Source organism: Sebastes fasciatus, chromosome 1 (genome assembly GCF_043250625.1).
Source record: "Sebastes fasciatus isolate fSebFas1 chromosome 1, fSebFas1.pri, whole genome shotgun sequence".
Taxonomy (NCBI): Eukaryota; Metazoa; Chordata; class Actinopteri; order Perciformes; family Sebastidae; genus Sebastes; species Sebastes fasciatus.
The window spans coordinates 34,703,457-34,724,164 of NC_133795.1; the positions used below are offsets into that span (position 1 = coordinate 34,703,457).

At 40.0% G+C, this 20,708-nt stretch overlaps 2 protein-coding genes across 5 annotated transcripts in view; one reads left to right on the forward strand and one right to left on the reverse strand.

The window, feature by feature from the left end:
- LOC141773608 (SLIT-ROBO Rho GTPase-activating protein 3-like) overlaps positions 1 to 4,163 on the reverse strand; it is a 45,525-nt gene extending 41,362 nt beyond the window's left edge. For 2 of the 4 annotated variants that reach the window (XM_074645472.1, XM_074645477.1), the window contains exon 1: positions 3,609 to 4,162. In XM_074645472.1, the coding sequence (XP_074501573.1) occupies positions 3,609 to 3,678 (70 nt within the window). In that variant the 5' untranslated portion in view covers positions 3,679 to 4,162. Of the gene's footprint in view, positions 1 to 3,608 lie in introns of all 4 variants that reach the window. The other 2 variants (XM_074645463.1, XM_074645486.1) reach the window with 2 other exon arrangements.
- A 7,166-nt stretch (positions 4,164 to 11,329) lies between these two features.
- Positions 11,330 to 19,717, forward strand: ptgis (prostaglandin I2 (prostacyclin) synthase). Its single transcript, XM_074645520.1, has 10 exons — positions 11,330 to 11,485; positions 12,019 to 12,142; positions 12,603 to 12,778; positions 12,877 to 13,014; positions 13,422 to 13,534; positions 13,998 to 14,179; positions 16,755 to 16,917; positions 17,216 to 17,397; positions 18,666 to 18,817; positions 19,387 to 19,717. Exons 1-10 carry the CDS (start codon positions 11,424 to 11,426, stop codon positions 19,544 to 19,546), a joined length of 1,452 nt encoding a protein of 483 aa, XP_074501621.1. The 5' UTR covers positions 11,330 to 11,423; the 3' UTR covers positions 19,547 to 19,717.
- The last annotated feature ends 991 nt before the right edge of the window (positions 19,718 to 20,708 follow it).

Here is a 20,708-nt window from a genome sequence, read left to right on the forward strand (position 1 = left end):
GGCGAGACCAGCGCGCTGGGCTTCACTTTCATTGCGCCACAGGGTTTTGCTTACACCCTCTGACTCGCGCGTGCGTTAGACTCCTTGGTCCGTGTTTTACGCCTTTTACGTGGGCCGATAATGTGTATTTGGGTGTAATATCAAATTAATAAGAAAATTTCACATAGGTCAGGACATGCATGAAGGAATGTACATGTTAATAACCACTAAAAAAAGAAAACATTTTATGCAATAGAAACGTTGTGCACTGCTCCAGCAAATAGGACGGATTTAGCTACGATTTAGCAACGGGAGATATTTCTAGTCCGCTGAGCTCATAGAACCCTTTGGCTCTGCTACGAGCCAGAAAGCTAACGTTATGCAAACAAGATTCAAAGTCAATAACATTGCGTGTGGTTGAAACACAGTACATATAATTTGACGGTATGTTTAACGACAAGACTAGCTAGCTATCCAGCCCTGTCATTGTCCCCGAATCAATATCAAGCGTCTCACAAATAAATGAGAAGCCACGTACACATGTACACATACTGTCTACCGCAGTCTAAAGTAACGTTAACGTTAGTTTGGCGAGTTGAATAGTGAATGGAATGTAATATGATCGTTTATTTACAAAGTATCAGTAAGTTCATAGTGGCATTGTAACTTATGGTGCCTTCAAATGGAACTCATGAACTTGTGTTTACGACACGGGAAGTCGTGTACATGAGTCGTGAACTCGGAAATTTCAGAGACTTTCCACTTCCGAGGTCGTGAATACGACATGAGAGGTGCATTCATACGGGCCCAACTCGTAAACACGGTAAACACAAACCCATTTGAAAGCACCATTACTGTTTGCAGCTTGTGTGTTACAGTCGTTGTCCTGTGGTACTAAGGGGATGAGGCACTGAAGGACTAACGTTACACTCAGTGTTGTAAAATAACGTTAGATATTCAGATTTGTTTGTAGCCAGCGCATTAATTTAGAACGGTGAACAGACAGTTTCACCGGAACTACTTAGTAGGTGACCCGTATCAGGGATTAACGCATACCCAGCCGATCAGAATCGAGTATTCACCCGGTACGTCAATGTGGGCGCCATATTGGACTGGGCAAGACTGGCCTGTAACCCTATACAAGTTAAACGGGGGAGCTGCCATTTTTCTGGATAAAAAGCACTATAGCGTCTACATTTCTCAACCGATTTCAATGAGTCGTTATTATGTTAAAGGGTTTATGATCTACGTGGAGTAGAAAAATAAAGTTTTGTCTGGAGCTACTTAGAATCTCGATAGTTAAGCTATAATCATTGTGAGACGCTCAGGAGACGAGTGTGTACCGTAGACTTACGTGAACTGAATTACTGACGTGATAGAAAATAGTTCATGTATCATAAGGAATTGTTAAAACTCACTTTTGTCAAGTATGGCTTTGGCTTATTTTCCTTGGTTGAGGTTAATACTTGTAGAGAGATCCCTGGATAATATAATATAATATAATGTACGATGAAATGTCGTAGCGATCATGCTTTCAATCTATAGGTTACCCCTAACAGTGCTACAGCAATTACTATTATTTACTAAGAATAACAGGTAAATAGTAGTACATAAATAAATAAATAAATAATGGTAACAATAAATATTAAATTAATAATATTAGTTATGATCTGAATTTATTGAAATAATGGTGATAATACAGTAATTTTAAAAAACATAGCGTAACATTAGCTAGCTCTTATCTGATGTTACGGAAGCAAATGTTTTGTAAAGATGTAACATTAACTTGAACAGTTGATAATGTGAAAAAAATGCCTAAAAGGCTAATGTGATATGAAAGTACTAGTTTTTAATTAATTACCTAATAATCGAATGAATCCCACCATATCGAAGGACAGGCCGGTGATCCATGAAGCAGTGATGTTAACGAATTATTCATTGATATTTAACAGTTTTTCACCAAAATCTTTGGGAAAAGAAAAAAAAATCGTGACGTTAACTGAACTTTACTCATCGTAGATCATAAATGTTTGAATATAATAATGACTCGTTGATATCAGTTGAGAAATGTAGACGTTATAGTGCTTTTTATCCAGAAAAACGGCAGCCCCCCTGTTCACTTGTATAGGGTTACAGGCCAGCCTTGCCTGGTCCAATATGGCGCCCACGTTGACGTATGATCCAAGAGTCAATGCTGCTTCTATGTGTCTATGACCCAGACCGGGGTAATATCATAATAAAATTTAAAAGGCAGTTTCCATCTTTTAGATTCTGCATGATCTACATTTCATTTGTAGCACACCAGTTAGCCTACATGTCCACATGGCATGTATTCAATATAAGATATGCTAGCACTGCTACATGGACCACTCCCAGAGGGAGTTCACAGTGGACATTTTAATTGGCGTTTTCTCTGCCAAAGTCAACTTTATTGTCTGGGTGTTTTAGAGTATAGGACTGTGCTCCTGTTGGCTGTTTTTGAACCAAAGTGTCTCAGTAAAGGCACCCTGTAACGATAAGATAAAGATAATCTGAGTTGGCCTGTTTTATACTGAAACCATTCGCTTCATAACAGACAATAATTACAGTCCATGAAACCGTATTAACATGCATATAGCAGTGAGTTATGCTGGTTCACAACTTACTCAGAAGAAAGCCTTTCCATCTCTGTGAACAGAAACCGGATACATAACACTGAGCAAGACCACAACTGAGAGGGTGATGCTTGCTGATGCACAAGTGTCAAAGATCACACTGCCTGAAGTTGTCTCTACTAAAAGGCTGAGAGGACAACCCACCTATATGCATCCATGTCTGTTCAAATAGCCTGCAGTGTCACTGTTCCTGACTCTCTCTTCTCTTCTCTCTCTCTCTGGGTGGTTCATCCACAGTCACATATTTAGCGGCACAGACAATAAAATCCTTTCACGGTTCATAATTCATACAGACAGCATACATTATTTATGGACTTTGTGAACTGTTTGCTGTGTGATCTTTCTCAAGCATTCCCTTTCACCTTCTGATACTATACACACATTGTCCTGGATTGTGCAGAAAAAAAACACTATTTTCTTGTAAAATGATATAATCTAATGTATATTTCAACCTTTATTTCTGCAATGAAGTTGTCCAAATGTACCCAGATGTCTCCAGAGAGCATACCTGGTGTAGGTGCATGACCTCCAGTCTAGTTGGAGTGATTGTCCAAGGTGAACTGGTACATTCCCTTGTTGGGTGTGCAGCAGCAGCACCAGACACACCAGCATGCACTTCTTTGAAACAAACCATCAAGCTCCAGCAGCTTATAAATACAGTACATGCAGCCACACACACATGCACACAGGGCTTGGCATGTTAATTAATGAAGCACACTAACAGAGAAACCAGTTCAGCCAAGTTGCACATCTTAATACACATCACGTGGATCCACATTATAATAATAGCCGGTTTAACGATGTGATTTGTTTTCAAGATCAAAAATAATGGCTGTCAGCTATACAATCTGTCCCGCCCCACACACACAGCACAGCACACTGAGAGACATATTTGTGGTTAAAGTTACGCAATAGTGGCTTTGACATACAGAATAACAATGCGATCAGATCAGGCCCTGCACACGTTATACCAACCTTTCACTTGGGTCTCATATTCGGCAATAATCTCTTTGTCCTTCTTGACTTTCGCATGAGATGATGACATTTTGGAGAGGAGAGAGAGAGAGAGGATTGTTGTGCAATCCTCAGGCAGGAATCAGCGTCTCGGTTACCACAATGCAGCAGCAGCAGCAGCAGCGATCACAGAGATCCGCAGTCAGTCAGACAGTCAGCCAGTCCTCTCCGGATAGTTGAGCAACAAATCAGATGCGAATCATCACAACTTCACAGATCAAACGCACTTGAAGAGAGGCTCTTGCTCTTGAGATGTCGCTGCGTCGAAGCTAAAAGTGCATAATGATCCACTAGTCTCCTGACCACTCCTCTCCAACCAGTGAATCGGTAAACAATTCACGTTTGATGTACATTTCATATAAAAGCCCTGCTGTAAGGATCAGCTATGGCTGCAGCCTCCTCCTCCTAGAGCTCGTTCTTCTTCTGCACAACAACTGTCCAGCCTGCTGCTGCCTGGGCTTTTTTTTTTCTCTCTGCAAGTTCAATGCTGCTGCTGCTGCAGAAAAGGCTGAATGGATGTGAAAGTCAATCTGAGACTCCTCCTCCTCCTCCTCCTCCTCCAGCCCCCTCCCTTCCTTCCTCCTTCCTTCACCACTTTTCTCCTCATGGATGATTTAAGATTTGTCTCTGTGTGAACTGATAATGTGCAAAACCTTTTGCCAATATTGCTGTTGCTCCACAGCTGATGAAGGAATACATCAAGGGTGCCCAAACTTTTCCCTTGGAGGGCCAAAACTGGAACTCAAAATGAAACACCTATTGTATTGTATTGTTAAGATGCAAAATGGTACTAGGATCCCAAGTTCCCATGTATACTGCATTAAAAAAACTGCATGTTTTCCCCAAAACTGCATGTGATTATTATAAAGTGGGCATGTCTGTAAAGTGGAGACTTGTGTGTACCCATGGAACCCATTTTCAGTCACATATCTTGAGGTCAGAGGTCAAGGGGATACCTTGACAAATGGCCATGCCAGTTTTTCCTCACCAAAATTTCACCCAGCTTTAGAGTGTTAGCCTCCTTCCTGACAAGCTAACATGACATGATTGGTATAATGGAGTCCTCTGTAGGTTTTCTAGTTTCATATGATGCCACTATCTTCTAACCATAAACCTGAGCCTGGTACGGCCCCTAAAAGACAGTAAAGTCGGTTGGGTCTTTTAATAATAAAAAAAAAAAAAAAGAATTTGCTAACATCTGGCGGGCCAAATCAAACCTGATGGCGGGCCAACCTTGGGCAGCCCTGGAATACATAAATAGATTGTTGGTGATTAGGGTTTGATCAACTGTTACATGAAGCTAGAAACACCAAGTTAAAGTTATACAACAGCTGTGTACTATCTCTCCTTCTATATGGTGCTGAGTGCTGGAGAATGACTGAAAGAGGTATATAGGCAAGCTTTCCAGCTTTCACAATACCCACCTCAGAAAGATCATGAGGATATTCTGGTCTAGCAAGATCACAAACCATGAACTACACCAAACGACAGGGTGCTTGGACATGGAAACAATATTGATAAGAAGAAGATGGAGATGGCTTGGTACATGTATTAAGGAAACCATCTGATGACATGACAAAAGTGGCATTACGTTGGACACCAGAGGGAAAACGCAAAAGAGGGAGGCCCAAAACAAGCTGGAGGCGAACCATCGAAGGAGAGATGAAGACGAGAGGATACAGCTGGAACAGCATTGAGAAGAAAGCAAACAACAGAGATGAGTGGAGATCCTTAGTACTTGTCCTATGTGCCACCAGGTGCAACAAGGACTAAGTAAGTACATGAAGCTGACATGAAGGATTAACTGTAGCAACAATTTCAGCCAATTTTTTTATTCAAATTCAAATGTTATGTGGCTTATGTTATGTTAGGCCTATTGATAATATATATATCTGGCCAACCCCAACATAGTTTTGAGACAAAGAACATAAGACTGAGTGTTAGAAATTGGATTCAATTTGCTACTGCTATCTTCATACTGCACTGCAAATAAAAAAAACATGCATTATTGTCTTTTTGATGACACATTTACTTTTGAACAGCTTCTTCCCACAAGTGGTTAGGCTTCACCACACACACACACACACACTAACATCCAACCCCCAAGCAGTAACACTGAAACAGAAACAGTTTTTAAAGCTAGTCACATGTCAAAGACAATTTTTGGAACAGTAATGCAAACAGCACTTTACAATGGACATAAATGTACTTTTCTCTGCTGCTAAACATGACTGCAAATTGTGTGAAATTGTGTCTGAAAAGTTTACTTATTTTATTTTTTTATTTTTAGGTATTATTAATTTGAATACTTATTTATTCTATCCTTTTTAATGCACTGACAGGAGCTGGGAGAAACAATGTTTTGTTTCCTTCTGTGTATGCAAAATACTCAGTGAAATGACAATAAAGTGAATCTTGAATCTTGAATCTTGAATCTTTTGTTACTGAAACAATCATTTGAAGTCTGTTTGACCATCATATCTACAAAATTAGGATACCATATATTTATGAAAAACAATAAGATTTTTATAAGTTCAGTTTCAAAATGTGTTACAACTGACTCCACAGTGTCAGGCTTGGTAACACCAGGGCATCAACTAAGAATTATGTTCATTGTTGATTAATCTGATGATTATTTTCTCAATTAATCAATTATTCGTTTTGTATGTAAAAAGACAGAAGGTAGTGAAAAATGTTGTTATAGTTCCTCACAGCCCAAGCTGGCATCCTCAGATGTATTGTTTTGTCTGACCAAGAGTCTAAAACCCGAAAATATTCAATTTACTATCATGTACGTCAAAGAAAAGCATAAAATCCTCACATTTGAGCAGCTGGAATCAGCAAATGTTTGGCATTGTTGATTAGTAGACGAATCATTGCATCTCTGGATAATACTTAGACCAATAAGAAACAATAAAGATCTGCTGTTCTGCCAATGCTGAGCCATAAGCTCATCACAGTACCTCTGATGTCACCGCTTAGCCTGCATTCTAGATCATTTTCCTATTACCATCACAAAATTATACAGAAAATAATATTACAAAACAGCAATTTTGTGTTTAAAATAGGGCTGTCAAAGTAAACGTGATAATAACGCACATTTGTTTTAACCACTAACTTCTTTAACGCATTAACGCAATTTGCCATTTTTAGGTTGTAGAGGGCTCAGTTTTAAAGGTCGAGTGAAGATACTGGTATCATATGAAACTAAAAACCTAAAGAATCCATCGGTACCAACCATGTCATACTAGCTTGTCTCTAAGGAGGTTAAATAACGCTCCAAACTTGTGCTAAATTGTGGCGAGGAAAAACTGGCATGGCTATTTTCAAAGGGGTCCCTTGACCTCTGACCTCTATATATGTGAATGAAAATGGGTTCTATGGGTACCCACGAGTCTCCCCTTTACAGACATGCCCACTTTATGATAATCACATACAGTTTGGGGGCAAGTCATAGTCAAGTCAGCACACTGACACACTGACAGCTGTTGTTGCCTGTTGGGCTGCAGTTTGCCATGTTATGATTTGAACATATTTTTAATGCTAAATGCAGTACCTGTGAGGGTTTATGGACAATATTTGTCATTGTTAAGTGTTGTTAATTGATTTCCAATAATAAATATATACATAAAGCAGCATATTTGCCCACTCCCATGTTGATAGTGTTGCGATTAATCGTGATTAAATATTTTAATCGATTGACAGCCCCAGTTTAAAAACAGCAAAACTGGATTCTATTGTGGATTCTGAACAAGACGACTAACTGACATCACAAAAACTTATTTCTGAGTGGAAGAATCTGAGGTGTTACAAATGACTGACTGAAGCCATTCTCCACTCCACAGCTATATATAAAGATGATGGATCATCTCCCCTGAGAAAGTCATGATGGCTCAATGTGTCACTCTGCCCTGCTCTGCTCTTTCTCCCTCTCAGTGCTCTTCACTGCAGCTCGCTGACAAATGCTGTCAAATAACTTCCTGTGGCTTCTCAAGTGTGACTGCGTCTTCGATCTAATGTGTTTTTGTCTCAAAGCAATGTAAACTGGTGTATAGGACAGGGATAATGAAGCGCTCTCGTTTTGAGACTGCAATTTGGATGGTGTCAAGAAATCCCGCTCCGCCTTTGCACCCATTTCTCAGTAAATCTGTGGGCTACTGTCAGCATGTGACAACTAGGAGAGAGAACCAGGAGAAATCTGCAGGAGAAACTGTTCAGTTGTCACCATGCAATCTCAGAGAGAGCCTGATAAAAGTTGCAGTGGGTGTGAAAATAATGTGAAAAAGCTGTGTCTAACTAGGCTGTGGAAACTTTAACACCATCCACTTATAGGCCTTTACGGGAGGAGTGATCATTACAAGGTCCACCTAGAAAACATTAGTTCTCTCCAGGAGGCTAATAAAGATTCCTCGCTGTGTAAATGTAAGAATTACAGCGGCCTTTGTGGAGTTATTCAGGATGTAAACTATGTCATTTTTATAATTTAAGAATAGATGACTTTACAATTACTTATGTGTTTACTATTTAATCACTAAACAAAGCATTGTTTATGTTTAATTAAAGCTGCATTAGGTAGAATTGGAGCAAATTTTATTAAAAAAGTTATTTTTATAAAACGGTCACTATATCCTGACAGTAATGCATGAGACAGGTAATCGGAAAAAACATCATGTGCTTCTGTGTCCTCCGGTGTCCTCCGGTGTCCTCCGGTGCTCCTAACGACATCTGCATGATTTCACAGACCGGAGGAAAACAAACAATCAGAGTCGAGCTGGAGTCTGCCGTCTCTGAGCCGGCTGTCGATCACTCACAAACTCCGGTCAAACGGTCAAACTAGCCAGCGCTGATCAAATATGAATTAATATTCTGTTACTGTAATGCCTATTTCTCTCCTCAAATGTTTTTTAGAAACATCTTGTAGTGTACTGTTTAGCTGTAAAATGAGAAAGTTTGTGACCCGGCAGCCATGTTGAGATCAGGCCAAAGTCTCCCATCACAGGCTAGATTTCTGAAAGCCTGAAAACAGAGCCATGAGGAGGTGCAGAAGTCTAGTTTTCGCTCAGAACACTTGAATTACAATATGCTTAAAGGTTATTATGGACTTTTTGCCCAATGATGCCAAAAACATTCTGCCTACTGCTGCTTTAAGTCCAAATTCTACTTGTACTTTACTAGAGTATTTCCATTTTTTGCAACTTTATACCTCTACTCCACTACATCTCAAGAGGTAAATAATGTTGTTGTTTTTTTTAACTGCACTACATTTGTCTAACAGCTGTAGATAGTTACTTTTCTTTTTCCTTTACAGTGACTGTGACAAAGTGCCGTCTATAGGGTGCCCTTCCAGTGGAAAAAAACACGATGCGGTGCCACACAGGCCGCCCTACATGCGAGAAAACTGTCTGTGTGCTCGTGCCCCACCGCATGCAGCTGGTGCCCTTTTTATTGTTTTCACCCCTGCCCCTCAAACACCCCGAGTCCACCACTGCCTTGGACAATCAAGCAAGGGGTGCTTCAAAGTCCATTCAACATCAGTGGCTGTGGCACACAACTGCAATATACTGTAAGACTTAATTGTAACATTCAAGTCAAACTGGCACATAGATCATCCCTTGCCCCCACAGACATAATGGATTAGGCAGAAAACACATTAGGTAAAAATTTAGATTGTGATCATAACTTTGAGTCAAGTATAAAGTTGATTTAGTGTGTACTCCGTATGTATGTATTAGGGCTGTCAAAGTTAACACAATGACGCATTAACGTTCACTTTAACGCCACTAATTTCTTTAAGGCATTAACGCAATTCGATCTTTCAGAGGTTATAGCAAGCTCAGTTTTAAAGCTAGTGTGAAGATACTGGTATCATGAAACTAAAAAACCTAAGGAATCCATTACTACCATGTCATACTAGCTTGTCACAAAGGACGTTATAAAACGTTCCAGAGTTATGCTAAATTTTGGCAAGGAAAAACTGGCATGGCCATTTTCAAAAGGGTCCCTTGACCTCTGACCTCAAGGTTTGTGAATGAAAATGGGTTCTATGGGTACCCACGAGTCTCCCCTTTACAGACATGCCCACTTTATGATAATCACATGCAGTTTGGGGCAAGTCATAGTCAAGTCAGCACACTGACACACTGACAGCTGTTGTTGCCTGTTGGGCTGCAGTTTGCCATGTTATGATTTAAGCATATTTTTGATGCTAAATGCAGTACCTGTGAGGGTTTCTGGACAATATTTGTCATTGTTTAGTGTTGTTAGATGAGATTAATTATGAGGTTTATTATGAGGTTAATTTGAGATTAATCGCAATTAACTAAGGACAATCATGCGATTAATCGTGATTATATATTTCAATCGATTGACACACCTAGTATGCATACAAGAATCAAACATTTGGTTCGATTTACCATATCTGTTTGTTGAATATTGATTCATATTTGATCAGCGCTGCCATTTAATCAGAGTTTGCAAGTGATTGACAGCTGCTCTGAGACGGCAGGCTCCAGCTCGGCTCTGATTGGTTGTTTTCCTCCGGTCTGTGAAGTCTTGCAGATGCCATTAGGAGCACCGGCGGACACCGGAGGACACCGGTGGACATCGGAGGACACAGAGGCACATGATTTTTGTTCAGATTACCTGCCCTATGCACTACTGTCAGGATATAGTGACCGTTTTATAAAAATAATTATTTTTCATCATATTTACTCCAGTTCTACCAACTGCAGCTTTAATTATTAAAAACTAAGCACTGATAGTCAAGCTCTGCCGCTTTGACGTTAACGTTATTTGTCATTTTCAGGTGAAAAGTGTCGGCCAAGAGATGTCTTTTTTGCTGTTTGCTGAGTTGTACGATTTTCATTTGAAGTAACAAACAGTAGACTGACTTCACTTCAGTGTGTCCACTACTGAACTTTTTCTCCAGCTGCTGAAAGGTGGAGGCTACTGTAAGAGCATGACTACCCTCTGCTGGTACAGTGTAAAGACACACCAAGTCCCCAGCAGCTTGCCCACATACATGTATGCAAGCTTTATTTATTTTTTACCAAAATCATAAAAATTATGAATTATATCTATTGTTGTATGGTATGACACAATAGTCATTCATTCATTTACCAGTAATACTATAAATAGAATCATAGTATTGACGTATTGAAGAACAGCTGTTCTTCAGAATGAACTGAATCATTGGTTTCAGTGTGGCAGACAACGTCATCAGTAGATACTTTTGGCTAGAAGTCATCTGAAGGGAGGTTAAAAATAAACATTTCACAATGTTAGAGGAAAATTTAACGTTGTCATAGGAATTTTTGACATCAACAACTGATAACTAAACTTTATGACACCCTCCATAAAATATGTTTTCCCCTGACATCACCTCTTTCTAATGAAACCTGAGTCCTTTTACCTTGATGATGTCACTGCTGGGAAATGTTCAGGCAGGTGACTTTTCATGCTCTGCATGAAGTGTAAAAGAAGGATTTTGTTTATCTTCTGTTACTTAATGTGGACTAAACTCTAAATGAAATAGTTAAGTGGCACTTTGAATAATTACAGATTGTGTTATTTACTCAGAATGTGGCTTCTTTTGTGGTGTCGCACACTGTGTACTGTTAAGTGTTGTGCAACACTTTGTGTCACAAGCCACACCTTTCCACGCCTCCTAACAAGCAGTGGGTGCAGTTGAGCCGGGCTCACACATATAACTGAGTTGTTAGCAGCTATGCAATAAATTACCCGTGGGACTGGACAAGTATCAGACTTCAGCGAAACATGTTATGGACAATATTCTTACTACTGCTTCTACTAGTTCTCCTTTACTCCACTCGCAGAAGGTAAATACATTTATTAATATGTTGATATTGGGCAGATATTGGATTATTAACAAAGATGCATTTCAGAGATTGTAATAGATTCTAAAGGGCTGCAAAATACTGCAAAAGCATAGTATACTGTCATTTAGAAAAGCTTGTTATTTTCTTAAGTTAATAATATTAATCAAAGACATTAATGTAAATAGTAATAATTATATTATAATACCTCTTCATTCATATAATCAGCATATTATCTGACTGATAGAATTTGGATGTCTGAGCAATGCTGATTGTGCTTATACTGTGGCTGATGTTTCAGTTACACCACAGAAAGCTGTTGGTTAAGATTCATGTATGAATGAAAGGTGGATAAACTAACTCTATCGCATTGATAGAGGTCTAAAGGTTTGGGAAGCGAGTGACTGGAAGGTCATTGGTTAAATCCCCCGGACTGACAGAGTTGATCTGGTGACATAGAGCCATTGAGTAATGCTCTTAACCTCAGCGTAACTTCCCATTGATTTAATTTTAACGTGTTTCCTCATACTTGACAGGCAGAAAAATGAGCCACCTCTGGACAAAGGTTTTCTCCCGTGGTTGGGGCACGCTCTTGAATTTGGAAAAGATGCCGCGAAGTTTTTGGCCCGGATGAAAGCCAGACATGGGGACATCTTCACAGTAAGTCCTGATAAAAGACTGTGCAACTGCAATACTGATGCATATTTGACTGTCAAATAGGATAAAAAATTAATATGTAATGGTTTGGAAGAAAAGGGTCAAAGATGTTTTTGCATACAGGCGCAAGAAGTCTGTCAACAGATCTGATATAACATCTGAAATTCAAATCAGGTTTTCACACGACAACAACAAAATATTCATTTTAACAATCATGCATGTGGTGTGATAGCAAGCTAATCAGTCCCCCATGATACTTTTAATCTGAATATATCTCAAAAAAGTACTGCAGAGGCCTCTGCAGCCCATTATTTTTCCAATGTAGAACAAAGTGTTTCATTGAATCGAAAAACTGTCCATTCCACATAGCTTCAAACTAACAGATAATAATAAGAGTTGGTTAAAAGAATGCAATTTAAAACAATAAATATTGTACCAACTAAAATGATGTCCTTCCACCCAGGTTCGTGTTGCTGGTCATTACGTGACGGTGCTGTTGGACCCAAACTCTTTCAACTCTGTAATGAATGACACTGTCTTCTTGGACTTCACCCGCAACAGAAACCAGCTCATAAAGAGGGTCTTCGGTCTGCAGCTGCCGAGCATCGAACCTAGAGCAGAAAGGAAATGGATGGAAGGGTAATTAGTGTGACTTTTAAACACAGATGATGAAGAGAAACTCTGCTGCAGTTAAATGAGTGTTGCAAAATCTCAATATCTGTTTTTTATTCCCTCAGGCATTTTCAAGGTCTCAGTCTCTCCAAGCTCAGCAGCTCCATGAACACTCAGCTCCAGAGCCTGCTGCTGAGCGACCAGAGAGGCTGTGAGTGGAGACAGGACGGACTCTTCAGCCTTTGTTACAGTCTACTCTTCAGGTAACACGCAGCATTTAAATACTGTAAATCAGGGGTCCGCCAAAGGGTCCAATCCGGCCCACTGGATGACTTTGAAGAGTTGCAGAGAAGTCATTAATGCCAATAAAATGCACTGCTGTTCCTATTTGTCTATTTGCTGTCCTGATAAGAGTAGCAGGCCCTACGCTGGTTAGGCTAATATAAATCCCAACGTGCTTACGTATAGACTAAGTGAAAAAATAAATGAAAAGAAAAATGGACCAGTTCCTATTTTTTTCACAGAGGTCAATAGGAAGCCATTGTGCTTTGTGTGTTCACAGCACCTCTCAGTACTCAATGAGTTTGACACCCCTGCTGTAAATCAAGTGCTGCTTTTACTACCAGGAGCGACAAAGAGGAAGTTCTCTAACTGTATTGTTGTTTTTCAGGGCTGGATATCTTACATTGTTTGAGAGGAGAGACAATGCTTCCGCGGTCTACAAGGAATTTCGCAAGTTTGACGATCTTCTCACCAAACTGGCTCGTGGCTCACTCAAGCGAGGTAAGCTGCACAATACATAATGAAAGTAAAATGATTTTGCTTACGGCCCTATCCAACTTCATGTCTATACAGCACAGTAAGGTATTTATTCATTCATTCAAACTTTAGTTTAACTCAGAAATACATTATAGATAGATAGATAGATAGATAGATAGATAGATAGATAGATAGATGTACTTTATTGATCCCAAATTGGGAAATTATTGTGAGAAAACACACACGAAAAGGCTGCCACCTAGCACGGCACCATCTTGGAAAAGATAAAATCAAACTATCACAGGCACCTGCATGTTGCAGGTGCACAATGAGAAAAACTGGATTTTCCAAGCTCATTAAAAACAGCCAGCGCTTGCAACATAATCTAAATCATTTGAGTGTGTTTGATAAGGGCCCACATTACAAGAACATGAACGAACATATGTACGTAACTGTACTAAATGAATGCATGTGTGATCTTCAACAGGGGAAAGCAAAACAGCCAACTCGTCCCGGGAGCGACTGTGTGAGCTGCTGTCCCCAAACTGGCTGAACGGAGGGTCCGAGTCCAACTCCTGGCAGCAGAGCTACCATCACTTCCTGCAGGAGGAGGGAGTCGAGGAAGAGATGCAGAACAGAGCTCTACTCTTGCAGCTGTGGACCACACAGGTGAGAGCTGGATTATTGTCTGTCTCTCTCTCTCCCACATACACAAATCTACAGACACAAGTCCACGCAAGGATGCCAAAACATACAAACCTTCCACACCCAGACTGTTTAAATACCTCTTCGCGGTGCTCAGCCTATGCCAACAATTCCTCTCTGGCAGATACTCAGAGCTACCTGCCTCAACCTGTAACTCAGAGTTCAGCTTTGCCAGTTATGGTTATGTGAATCAGTTACCATGACACCTCATCTTTTTGAGGTTTGGTAATTACATGGTGCGTAAGAGAGCTGTGTTAGTCAGCTGCTTCCCCTTTTTCCTATTTCTGACTGAAACTAAACAGTTTCTGGCACAAGTTTCTACTGCTGATTACAACACAGCTCCACTGGAGATGTTGTTTAACCCGTGTGCATAAGTACACAAAATTACCACTATAAGTATTTGCAATTTAATATACTTTTAAATAGTACACTGAAATACAGCTTAAAATAATCTTATATTAAAGAGCACTTTTTGTAAGTAAACATAAATACACTAAAGAAGTGAAATAAAAAAAAAAGCATATAATAGTGTATAATAAGGGACTTGAAAATAATTATACTTTCAATAAGTACACTAAATTAGCACTTTAAGTAATTTCAATTTTGTATACTTTTCCAAAGTACAATTTACAATATACTTACAATAAAGTACACTGAAATACCACTTTAAGTATTACAGAATTAGTAAATGTATGTATACTTGAATTACATTTCTAATACACTGAAGTATACTACTTTTTGACAAGGGTTCACACACTTTAATAGACTATCAAAAAGTGAGCACAAGCTACAAGCCGAGTATATTCTGTAGACCTATAAGGCAAGAATACTTAATTATACTTTTCTTAAGTATATCTCAATCAAAAGATTAAATACAAGTAGGTCTATAAGCCAAGTATACTTAGACTTTTCTGTATACTCAGTATGAGCCAAACATACTTATGTATACTTTTTGTTAAGTATATAGAAATTAAACTGAAAGTATGCTTTTAAGTTTGAAAGAAGTATACTAATAGCACACTTGAATAAACTTCTTTTTGCTTAAGGGTATATAAAGGTTCAAATGGCTACAGTGCACAAAGTTTCCATGATTTACAACATTGACACAGGTGGGAATAGAGCCTCACTAGTCCAGACCTGCTCAGATCAACATGGTGTCATTGCTCTGTGCTGCCAGCTGGAGGAGATAGCGAGCTGTTTGAATGTCTGCTGTCCATCTATGCTGCTACATTTGAGCTGTAATAGCCTCAGCCCTCTGTTAACCTGCCAGTCTCACTGGATCAATGATGCTGTTCACCCCGGTAGCACCACAGTAATTTAAGCAGAGGAGAAACCACCCACTACAGGGCTCCTTCAGATGCTCTGCTGGTTAGGGGAATACCGCTGTTCCTCCAGCATGTTTGTTTGTGCTTCATCACGTCTGCTGGGAACCACAAGCACACAGTCTCAGTCTGGGACGGAAACTGGAGCACCACTGCAGAGAATAGAGGCATTAGAAGCGAGTCCAGTGGGACGTGGCAGAGTGAATGTGGCTTATACATGTGTTACAGGCAGATATTTCAGAGTGCAATGCTAGCATTTCACTAAAGCCACCTACCACCTCATCATCATCATCATCATGAGTCCTGCACAAGCTAGTGGTTGCTGATCTCTTTCCATTTATAAACAATCAATGTTATTGACTGAAACATATATAGGCTAAAAATGGATTTATTTGATGGTGATTTAACGTGTTGAGGTGTCTGTACACCTCTCACCCCCACATACTGTATGTGATAATTCCTGATCATTTAGAGAAAGTCACTTAAAGCAAGTCACTGACTTAAGAAAACATCTTTGTCTGGTACAGATCCTCACAAAAATCATCAATTTAATATGTCTTTCAATGAAAATGAGAATAATGATGAAAAAATTATCATTCCCTCTAAAATCGCAAATCATATCGCAATTCCAGTATCAGTCAAAATGATCACAATTAGATATTTTTTCAAAATTGTGCAGTCCTAAAAGCTAACTAACTCTCTCAGCATATTTCCCAAAATGCCAAACTATAACTTTAAAAATCCCCACCCTGGGTTAAGGTAACCAGGCACATATCATTATCCGAGGCATCACATCTGCTGATCTGAAGATCTAAGAGGTCAGAAAGTCACTGTGTTGCACCTTTAGTCACTTTTGGGTATTTGCCCTGGCTGTCAATAGAGGGCTGACCTGAGATGTGCAGAGGGAAGAAGAGCAGCTCCCTTAACCCGCAGCAATTACTGTCTGACAGGCTCAGATGTCTCTGGCTGAGAGGCAGTGTCTACACAGTGTGGGCCGATTCACTGACTTCCCGTCATATCAGTCATATTCAGACAGCAGCATTACAGAAAGCTGAGGAAATATGATATTCCCAAAAGTAAATAATTAGAATAATCTGTATATTACATGCATTGTATGTCCACATATACAAAATGTACACAGACTTTTGCATAGTTTTTCCTAGAAGTTTCTATAAAAGGACTGAGTTTGTGCTAAGTTGTGTGTTTTTTCCTTTCAGTGCAACGCTGGACCTGCTGCCTTTTGGCTCCTTGGCTTCCTGCTCACTCACCCTGAGGCCATGGAGGCTGTTAAATCAGAGATCAGAGGCCTCCCTCTCCGGGACACTTCCCTACAGCATTACCCCATCAACCTGCTGGAAGCACATAGCACACCTGTGCTTGGTACGTAGCAGCTGCTGCTAGCAGACTCTTTTCACTGACTCACTTCGCTGCAGCGAGGTTGAAACAAAGGCTCATTTGATTTGTTGGAAATAACGAGATAAGTGCAGCGAACTGAAACAACGATAGTGACAATAAGAGTTTGACCTTTGATTCGATTAAATAATGATTGTCTTTTTCATACGTTCATATCCGTGCAAATGTTTGGAGCTCTCCAAATTAAGCCTGAGGGCACCGCTGATTTATCTCACTCTAACACCCCTCTGACATCATCCACTCTTCTGTCCTCTCTGTTTTGCAGATAGTGTTCTGAGCGAGACCCTACGACTCACCGCCGCGGTAATGATCAGCAGAGAGGTGGTGCAGGACAAGACCTTGCACATGTCCAGTGGACAGGAGTACCACCTCAGACGGGGGGACAGAGTGTGTCTGTTCCCCTTCCTCAGCCCCCAAATGGACCCACAGATACACCAAGAACCACAGGTACTTTAGTTCGCACAAAAGAGTCTGCAATCAAAGCATTAAAGGGGGCCTATTAGGCTTTTGTGATTTTTCCCTTTCCTTTAGTGCGTTATATCGTTTTTTTGTGCATGTAAAAGGTCTGCAAAGCTACAAAGCCCAAAGTCCACGCCAAAGGGAGTTACTCCCACCCACAGAAACACGGCTCCTGAACTGCCTGAAACGCCTTGACTTAAAGTCCTGCCTTTTCTTCCGTAACGTGGGGATGTCACCAAGTAATGGTACATGTCCATAGGCTCTGTCCTTTCAACGCTTCCCATTCATTGTCTATGTAAGCAGCGGTGCAATGCATTCTGGTAGCGTGGTGGCACAATTTGAGAGGCGTCACATTGGCCACTTCTCATTTGCATAAAGTTGCGGTCCAGGCTACTTTATGCAAATGAGGGGCTGTTTTCAGAAACACATTTCGGTGAACTATGTTTGTGATATAAGAGAAGAAAGTCTTTCCAGACGAGCCGCCATGTTGGTTCCGGTTTGAAAGCTGGGAGTAGCAGCCCACGAGGGAAAGTGTTCGTCCAATCAGGAGCCTAGTGCCTTATGTCTAGTGGCAGCCCATCAAGCGTCCAATGCGGGGAAGCGAGGCGATCCCTCTCGATAAAAAACCATGTACCATGACACACTTTGCCTAGCGGCTACTTTGCCTAGCGCCCTCAAACAAAGCTAGTTAGAGCAGAGCTCTAACCGAAAATTTACGTTCGGCTGACCAATCAGAGCAGACTGGAATTTTTAGGAGGCCTCTTTTACAGCACAAACATGAACAACTGTTCTTGTGATAAGTGCACGAGATGCTGTAATGACGTAACATTTTGTGGGATACGAAGCCTCCACTGTCATGATACATATAGTTGTGTATCTCCATTGTGATATTTTTAATCCATATTATTGAGCACAAAGGAGTCTTGAGGAGGATTAAGCGGTGTGATTTAAATTACTGACAAAATACATCCTTTGGGATGAGCTGCTAAATGCCTACAAATGAAACAAGTAGGAGTTGACTAGCAAAAGAGCAAGATCAATTCCAACCGTTCATTTGTCTTCAATGGGTAGAGGTGATAATTACATATTATGTTAGTATGTATATATGTAAGCATTCTGTATTCCTAGAGGTGATAATTCCATATTGTTTTTAACAGAAGATATGGAGACATATGAACAAGCCTATTTACATGATATTATAATGCACATATCTTATGCTTATGCTCATGTTTATTTTTCTTGTCTCCTCTTAACAGATTTTCAAGTATGATCGCTTCTTAAATGATGATATAACAGTGAAGGATAAATTCTACAAAGATGGAAAAAGGCTGCAGTACTACACGATGCCCTGGGGTGCAGGGAGAAACATCTGCGTTGGGAAAGAGTTTGCCGTTACAACCATTAAACAGTGAGTGTGACGTTCCACTGCTTTTTTTTAATTATATCTTTCAACGATGTATCTTAAGTTTTAATATGATACATTCATGATCAAAGCATTTCCTGCAATTTCATCCCGATCACCAGCAAAATCCATCTTCACATAACGTTCCCCCCATTATCGTGTCAGTCCTGCTTTCATGTCCTCTGTCGTTATTAGCAACACGCTGTAGTATAGTAATCGCTTATACTCTGTAATGAACCGTATGAAAAAGGATAAGGATAATGGACAGTCAATAGGGAGAACGTGTCTTTGTCAGACATCATATCCAGTTGCAGAGGTTAAAAGGTCAATCCTTGTAATCCACAACACACAACAAGGAGGAGCAGGTTAGTTAATGATGAGTAGGCTGGGAAGACTTTGGGAATCAGTTATTTTTAGGCTTTTTGCTGTTTATTTCAGATTTGATGTGATTTTCACACAGTTTCTGCATTTAACTGAATGTGTGAAACCTAACATTAATATTGTTTAATAAGTTGCGTTTATTAGTGGGCAGTTTGGCGCTTGTTCTAAACTGCTTTTGCCTCTTGTGTCTCTAGATTTGTGTTCTTGCTCTTGACCCATCTGGACCTGGAGATGTGTGACCCCGAGGCCAAACTGCCACCAGTTAATCCCAGTCGCTACGGCTTTGGGATGCTCCAGCCGGACGGAGATCTGCAGGTCCGATACAGACTGAAGAGGACACAGCGTGAAATGTGACTCGAAAATTTGATCAACTGTATAGAACTGTAAAAATGTTGACTGATAAAGCTTTTTATTATATGTACATTAGCACTATTTATACTATTTTATATTTACTCATTGCATCTGTATATCATATTTAACTAGTTTGTTATTAATATTTACAATAAAAAGGAAAAACAAAGTAAACCTATAATTTCTCATTTTTATATTTTTGCCTCCATACTTTGGGAAACACCTAATTGAACATTCGTAGGCTTTAAAGTCCCCCTTCACTCGAAAACATGTTTAGCTTATTGTTACTTCACTTGGAAGTTTGACCTTCACTGCACAGAAAGATGTGTGTGTAGAGTTTGTTTTCACTTTCATCGGTTGAAGGGGGATGTCTCTCTGTGCTCACCTTAAACGTGAGTTTAACACATGTAGGCGATGCACGAGAAGATTTTGTCACATCACAACTAGTTTGGAAGCACCATGGTCCAGTTTGCAACTCACAGAAATGTGAAACTGAAAACGTCCAGTGCACATACAGTACACTGAAAATGAATTTGGATTTGAGTGAGTGAAGTGGGAGATCTCTTGCATCTCATGTGACCTTTGGGATGGGAACTGGATCTCTGGGTTGGGAACCACCGGACTGAATTACCCAACCTTTTATAAAGTAGTTAGAACTAGCTACAGCTACAACAGTAAATAGGGCTGGGTATCTTTGATTTATTGCAACGTGTGATTGGCTCACTAACACGGCAGCTATACAACCTGTGGTGTGGTTCAGCATGCCGAGATGCCACTGAAACGTTAGCTCAGTTTTAAAGCTAAAAGTGAAGATTACTGGTATCATATGAAACTAGAAGGAAGGACACCAGAAGGACTATAAGGAATCCATCGGGACCAACCATGTCACACTAGCTTGTCTGCTAGGAGGTGAAATAACGCTGCCAACTTTCGTTAATCTTTGGCGAGGAAAAACTGTCATGGGCATTTTCAAAAGGGGTCTCTTGACCTCTGACCTCCAGATATGTGAATGTTTTTTCCTAAAATTAGGACTGTCAAAGTTAACACGATGACAACGCGTTAACGCAAATTTGTTTTAGTGCCACTAATTTGTTGAACGCATTAACGCAACTTGCGATTTTGTGGTTGTAGTGGGCTCAATTTTCATGCTAGAGTGAAGATACTG

Excerpts from the sequence above, each read along its gene's own strand:
- ptgis (XM_074645520.1), top strand. The coding sequence starts at position 11,424 with ATGTTATGGACAATATTCTTACTACTGCTTCTACTAGTTCTCCTTTAC. Across the intron at positions 12,143-12,602 it reads GACATGGGGACATCTTCACA|GTTCGTGTTGCTGGTCATTA; the intron begins GTAAGTCCTGAT and ends CCTTCCACCCAG. Across the intron at positions 16,918-17,215 it reads ACATAGCACACCTGTGCTTG|ATAGTGTTCTGAGCGAGACC; the intron begins GTACGTAGCAGC and ends TCTGTTTTGCAG.